At 37.6% G+C, this 7,500-nt stretch overlaps 1 protein-coding gene across 6 annotated transcripts in view; it reads left to right on the forward strand.

Annotated features, from left to right (window-relative positions):
- The window catches only part of LOC125034157 (trichohyalin-like), a 29,511-nt gene that overhangs the window by 4,144 nt on the left and 17,867 nt on the right, over positions 1 to 7,500 (forward strand). For 5 of the 6 annotated variants that reach the window (XM_047625831.1, XM_047625830.1, XM_047625834.1 and 2 more), the window contains 8 exons: positions 92 to 287; positions 1,771 to 1,869; positions 2,816 to 3,099; positions 3,215 to 3,313; positions 4,483 to 4,611; positions 5,452 to 5,514; positions 6,092 to 6,154; positions 6,958 to 7,041. In XM_047625831.1, the coding sequence (XP_047481787.1) occupies positions 92 to 287; positions 1,771 to 1,869; positions 2,816 to 3,099; positions 3,215 to 3,313; positions 4,483 to 4,611; positions 5,452 to 5,514; positions 6,092 to 6,154; positions 6,958 to 7,041 (1,017 nt within the window). The remainder of the gene's footprint in view (positions 1 to 91; positions 288 to 1,770; positions 1,870 to 2,815; positions 3,100 to 3,214; positions 3,314 to 4,482; positions 4,612 to 5,451; positions 5,515 to 6,091; positions 6,155 to 6,957; positions 7,042 to 7,500) is intronic. The other variant, XM_047625833.1, reaches the window with a different exon arrangement.

The raw sequence follows: 7,500 nt of genomic DNA on the forward strand, positions 1-7,500 counted from the left end.
GTGTGTGTGTGCTCTTGTATCTTCACTTTCCTCACCCATTCTATCTATCCCATGCCACCATAATCGCCAATGCGCCCAATTACACACACAGATAAGAGCCGCCCGCGAAGGAGACGCGCAGGGCGTCGAGGCCGCCCTCAAAGAAGGGGCGAACATCAACTTCCTCGGCAAGGGCGGGTGGACGGCTCTCCACCACGCCGCTTTCGAGGGTAACGTCGACATGACACGCCTACTCATCTCCTTTAATGCAGATGTAGGCGTGAGCAGCGGAAAGAAGTCGGAGGGAGGTAGGCTGTTCAGAAAACAGATGGAATAATCCATAATAATCATTACTAAGCATCCTCATGGTAGGAAACTGAGGGAGACTGCCCGCTAAGGCTAAGCACGGTCACTAATCAACATTTGGCAAATATCAGAAAAATGAGACACGTGTTACTCATTACCACTGCTATTTATTGAAATATAATGAAGTTCTACAATAATTAAGAGTGAAAATGAAAGGAAACATATATAGTAATGCAGGAAATACAATAAGCTATGGAATCCCTCTCTCACTGTGGCTCTGTTTGTTTTCTTCAATGTACATTCAAACGCAAGATTCGGAACACCTTCACCTGATTCGTATTTTGCTATACTATACCGAGTTCTAATATTACTGTGCTTGTGTCCATGTTCGTGAAGATTTGATTCATAAAACCAATACCAATAATGGTTTATTTTAATAACTATGCCAGAAACAAGGAAGCGGGAGATTTAAGATTTATGTAATTCATTGTCATCATAAACGCGCCTTTATTGTTACGAACATTAGTTGTATTAATAATATCAATATGGTATTCATAGAAATAATAACAATATAATAAATAATGATGTAGATATATCCAGGGTTGGCTCCAAGTAAAGTCCACGTACGGGTTGAAAATTGGGATTCGATGCAGAGTAAATGGAAATTCTACCTTTATTTTTAAGCATAGCACGTATTTTCTCAGAAAATTGCAAAACGAAAACATATAAGTTACGAATAAATTCAATAAATGATATTCTCTAGGCTGGAAATGCAAAAGGACATTAGGACTTTTTCCCGTTTTTTGAATTAATAATTTTGTTTTATAACTAATTATTCCCCTTTATGTTATATAAACATTTCATTACCATAGCACTCAGGGTACGTATTTACCCAATGGTATCATCTCAAACTTCGCTAGAAGCTATAGTATATAACTTTTAATTAAATACAAGTTACTTGTTTGTTCTTGAACGTACTTCGTATCTTTGGGTCTAAATAAAGTACAGTATAAATACATGTACTTGGACCCAGCCCTGGTTGTATCACAAACTTATATGTATATACATATATATATATATATATATATATATATATATATATGTGTGTGTGTGTGTGTGTGTGTGTGTGTGTGTGTGTGTGTGTGTGTGTGTCTGCATACACACACATACACACAAACACACACACACATAAACATACACATACATACATATGTTTGTATGTATGCATGTGTGTGTGTTTGTGTGTATGTGTGTGTGTGTTTGTATGTGTGTTATATATACACATATACATACATGGATATATCTGTTCATAAATATGTATATATGTATATATATATGAATATATATAGAGAAATATATATATGTGTGTGTGTGTGTTTTTGTGTACATATGTACATGTATGTATATATGCATATATTTACACACACATACATACTGTGTATACATACATATGTGTGACTATGAATGTCTATATATTTCCGGCAGGCGTAACCCCACTTCACTTGGCGGCCGAAGCTGGGTATGACTTGGTGATGGAAGCTCTTTTGGAAGCCGGAGCAGATATAACAGCGAGTGACAGCAACGGTGAGGAGGTGTTTTGGGGCGGGGGGGGGGGGGGGAGAGAAATGGGAGAGGTTGACAAGGAGAGAAGGAGAGAGCAGGAGATTTAGAGGCAGGTTGAGTAAGAGGGAGAGAGACAGACAGAGACAAAGAGTGCGAGGTATAAAGTTTAAATTATATTCTAAAGTGGGATATGCCTCCGTATTTACTAACAATGCAAAGGCCTGCAGCGAACTTACACTATTCATAAAGGGGGCTTAAATTTTGCAACCCGCAGAACAGTTTCCATGTGTGCCACGTATAAAAACAAAGTTAACCATTATGATTTAGTTTTATCGTGAAAGCAGCTATAAGCACAAACGTGAATAACAGTAATAAAACGAAAATTTATATGGAATAAAATATATATATAATGTTTATTTCAATTCGTTCATTTTATACATTGTTCTCTTGTTAAAAAAAAAAAAATCCAATGAAACCAGAGCTTGCTGAAGTCTGTTATTGATACGTTCATAGGGCATTTTGTATCCCACTACGTTTGTCAAGAATTTAGTTACTATGGGGCGCTATGTTCAGTCGCTTAACCTTACCGCAAGGGTGCCACACCACAGAAGGTAATATGCAGAGGTTCCCATGTTTTCAAGCTAGGCGCCATCAGCGTCGACCACTTACTGTTGCTCTTTGTGCGAAAAAGGTGGTATCATATTTGTGAAGGCTCGTCGCAAAAGGAATGCATCGTTTGTGAATACGGCTCAAAAAGGCGAGTTAATTTGACAGCCTGTACGTGCATTGCTTACTACACGTACAAAGTCAGTTAAGGTCAGCTTGGAGGTCGTGTGAGCGGGGTGCTAGACCCTAATTACAAGGGGAGTGTCCTGAGCGTCGCATAACCAGGTCGAAATGCATAAGGCTGGGTAGGAGACATTTCCTTTGGGTATCCTATGTTCTTGAAAAGTTTGATCTCCCACAGGATTCCAGCCTGTTCACTGGGCGACAACGCAAGTGACCGCTTTGGCTGTACTGCTGAACCATGACTGCAACCTCTCTGCCCAAGCGCGCGACCTCTCGACACCCTTGCATCACGCAGCCACCGAAGGCAAGCTGGACGTGGTCAAGTGGCTTGTGCAGAACGGAGCCGACAACACCATCAAGGACAAGGACGGGCGGCTGCCGGTGGACAGGGCAAAGAAGAAGAAGCACCGGGAGGTGGTCGACTACCTTAAACGGGCGAAGTCCCGAGGAAAATCGTCGTCGGTGAGTGGCCGGCGCCGCTGTGGTGGAGCCGATAGGTTTCTCTCTGTGTCTTTGGGGAATGTGAATGCAAGCATGTGTAGTAATCATAAAGTAACAGATAGCAATTTATTCCCAGGTATTCGGAACAATGAGGAAATCTTTCAGAAAACAGAAACAGACAAAAGAAGACAGACGTTCTTCGGAACCCAATCTCTCTAGGAAATCCGCATCGCAGGTACGTGGGAAGTAAGGCTTTGTATTAGTGTAGTTTAGTATAAGTGTAATATTGTATTAATTTGTGTATATGAAACATTACAGTTTAATGTTGTATTAATTTATGTATGTTAATGTAATAGTCTATACTGATATGCTATAGTATTTGTATTATTAATCTTGATAGATCGATGTCTGTATATTAATGTTAATTACAGTCGGCTTTATTTTCTAAAGATGTGCCCTTGTTATTTAACCATCATTATTACTTTCAAGTATCTGGCATCCTCCTCCTAAAATCTTTTATTACCGAAACCATACTTATTCAGCTGCTTTTTAATTGCTTCTCGCTCTTTTTCTTTACCCCGGTAATCCCTCCCCCTCCTTCTTGCTCCCCTCTTCGTTATATCACCTTCCCTCCTTTCCCCAACCCCTCTTCCGCTTCTGATGCCCCCTCCCCCCTTTCTCCTAAACCGTCTTCGCTTATACTCTTCCTCCTTGTCCTTATAGTCCCTCCCTCCCTCTCCCTTTCCCAATCGTTTTTTTCTTACTGTTGTCGTTACTCCCCTCCACCCTCTTTCCCTTCTCACTCACTCTAACCCTCTAACCACCTCTTCACCTCCACACCCCCACTATATCCTCGTCCCTCCCTTCCCCGAACCTCACTCCCGGCTCCCTCCCTCGCAAACCCCTCCCCCACTAACCTCTTTCCACCAAGCCCCTCCCCCTATTAACTCCGGCCCTACTAACCCCTTCCCCTGACTGACATCCCTCCCTTACTAACTCCTCCCCCACTAACACCCTTTCACTAATCCCCTGCCACTAACACACGCCCTACTAACCCCTTTTCATCAACCATTTCCACTAACGCCCTTCTACTAAATTCTTTACGATAATTCCTTCTCCGCTAATTCCTTCCATGACTCACTCCCTCACCCACTAACCTCCTCCCTTATCAAGCACCTTCCACTAACCCCATCCCCTACTAACCCCTTCCACTCCTATCACTCGTCCACTATCCACCCTCCCTACTAATTTATTTCACTAATCCCACCCCTACTAACCACTTCTGCAAACCCGCCTTCTTGTCCCATATTGCAGCCAAATATTTTACCTAATCCCATATTGCAACCATTTGTTTTAACTCATCCCATATTGCAACCAAATCTTTTACCTCATCCCATATTGCAGCCAAATCTTTTATCATCATCGAGCAAAGACAAGAGCACTGAGGAGCCACAAGAGAAATTAGTATCAGACTCTCCAGATTTTGCTCAAACCTATCACCAGGAGGAGAGTATTGAGCACGCACAAGTACAGGTAGGAGAGAGGAAGAGAGGCGAAGGAAACAGAGAGAGAGGGGGGGAGGGGGTAGGGAGAAAGATACAACGAGAGCGAGGGAGGGAATGCGAGGGAAAGGAATAGAAAAGTAGGGAGATAAAAAGAACGAGAGAGAGAAAAAGAGAGCGAGAGAGGGAGAGAGAGAAAGAGGGATAGAGAGAAAGCAAGGGAGAAAGGGAGAAAGGAAAATAGATAAAGAGCGTGGGAGGCAATGAGAAGGAAAAAGCGAGAGAGAAAGAGTGAGAAAGAGACAGACGTATAGAGATAGAGAGAGGGGGTAAATAGATAGGTAGGTAGACAGAGAGAATAAATAGACATATGAATTGAGGAAAGAAAGAAGTAAAAAACTACATATGTGTGTATATATATAAATATATATACATATATATACACACACATATATATATATATATATATATATATATATATATATATATATATATATATATATATGTGTGTATATATACAAATATATATATACATATACATAAATATATATATATATATATATATATATATATATATATATATATAAATGTATATATATGCACACACACATATATGTATATATATATATATATATATATATATATATATATATATTTATATATATTTATATATATATATGTGTGTGTGTGTGTGTGTGTTTGTGTGTATGTGTGTGTGTGACAGCCCCCCCCCCCCTCAAAAAATCGTAAAGTGGAAAAAATCGAGAAATATGTACACAAACAAAGAAAAAATGAGTTAAAAACTGATAATAAATAAATCACGAAAATACCACTTGCCAAAGTTGCATTTTTTTTTTTTTTTTTCTTACAGAGTCGATTGGAAGACGAGCTCTATCAGAAAGATGCTCTCATCAGACAACTTCAGTCGGAGAAGGTTCGCTATGGATTTATTTTTTTTGTTTGGCTCTTGTGTTGTCGTTCTCGCTGTTGGCATTGTTTTTGCTGTTGTTTTTGCCAGCAGTATCAGCATCTATTTATCATTATTATTTTTATTGTTATTATCATTATTACTATTATCATCATTGTCATTATTATTATCATTACTCTTGCTCGTCATTATAGTTATCATTATTATCATCATTCTCGTTGTTGTTGCTGTTGAAAGTTACTATTAGTATTATTATCAATATCATTTTTTTTTGCTGCCACTGTTATTACTATTGTTATTATCATTATCATCGTTTTTATGTTCATCATTATCTATATTAATATCATTATCCTGTTTGTTATTATCATTATGTGCATTATCATTATTAATATCATTACGAATATCGTCACCAATATTATTATCATTTTCATTATTATTATTATTATTATTAATAGGTAGTAAACCCATTATCTTTGTTATCAATTTGATTAGTATTATGACCATCATAATTATCCTTATATTACTGATATGGTCATTATTATCACCGCTCGAATCCTCCCTCCTCACCCTTGCCCACGGACAGGAGGCGGTCGAGCAAGATCTGTACCGGAAGAACATGACACTTGCCCAGACGCAGCAGATGGAGGTATGACGAATCCCTTACGTAGAGTATTCGATGCTTTTGTTATTGTTTTAACCTGATGCTTATTTGGAATCTAATGTGCGTATAGTTTTGATTTTGTCGGGGTTTGTGAATCTTAGAATGCATGTTAGCATTTGGTGTTGACCTGTTTTACATGATTTGCCTTAGTGAATAAAAGATCTGATCCTACATAAAATCTTATAATGTATTTTATAGGTTGCTATTTTTATTCATTTCTGTTTACAGTTTTTTTTTTTTTTTTTTGTTATTCATTAAAATTTACTATTTGCAATCTATTTTGTTTTTATGATTCTTTGTTGGAATTTGATATTTAGAGTAGAATTTCCTGTATATTCAAAATATTTACATCCCTGCTTTTAATTAAAGTCAGATTTCCTTTAATTTTTAATTGTTCTATGATCATCTATAATTTTATTTTGTTTAACTCAATATATACTACGTTTAGCGCTTCAAAGGTAGTCCCTTGAATATAGATAAAATTTTGCTACTCCTAATACTTTTCATTTTTACTTATTTTTTATATATCTGCGATTAACAAGATCTCAAGTCTTGTGTGTCAGAAATTATTATTGATTTTAAATGATTAAAAATCAGCAAGAGTTCATTTATAACTGTCGGGGCCCTTTAATGCATAAATCCTTAATTCCACTCTAATAAACTCTTCATTAAAATAATATTTTCATTCTAATTCATTATTCATCATTCATTTCAGCAAAACAAGGATTTGTAAACACTTAACTGTTCATTGAAAATCTGTATTCTATAAGGCCTTTTTTTCTATGTAGGATAAAGTGAGAGATGCTCTTATTGGCGTTCTTGGTCGACTTCGCAATGAGGAGGCAGACGGGCGGCAAGAACAGCCGATGGTGGTGCGTCCGGCCGTCTGCGTAAAGCCTCACACGCGCACACATACACACACACCCGCACGCGCGCACACACATATATGCACATTCGACCACGTGTTTGTGTGTGTGTGTGTGTGCATATGTGTGTGAGTGTATGTGTGTGTGTGTGTGTTTGTATATGTGTGTGTCTGTAGGGATTTATATGCATATGTATATATTGTATATATATATATATATATATATATATATATATATATATATATATATACACACACAATATGTATAAATATAAGTATATATATGTATGTGTGTGTGTGTGTGTGTGTGCGTGCCTATACATGCATTCACACAAAAATACACACACACACATACACACACACACACACACACACATATATATATATATGTGTGTGTGTGTGTGTGTGTGTGTCTGTATGGATATATATATACATATGTATGCATACATTGTATATACATATATAT

Source organism: Penaeus chinensis, chromosome 17, assembly GCF_019202785.1.
Source record: "Penaeus chinensis breed Huanghai No. 1 chromosome 17, ASM1920278v2, whole genome shotgun sequence".
Classification (NCBI taxonomy): domain Eukaryota; kingdom Metazoa; phylum Arthropoda; class Malacostraca; order Decapoda; family Penaeidae; genus Penaeus; species Penaeus chinensis.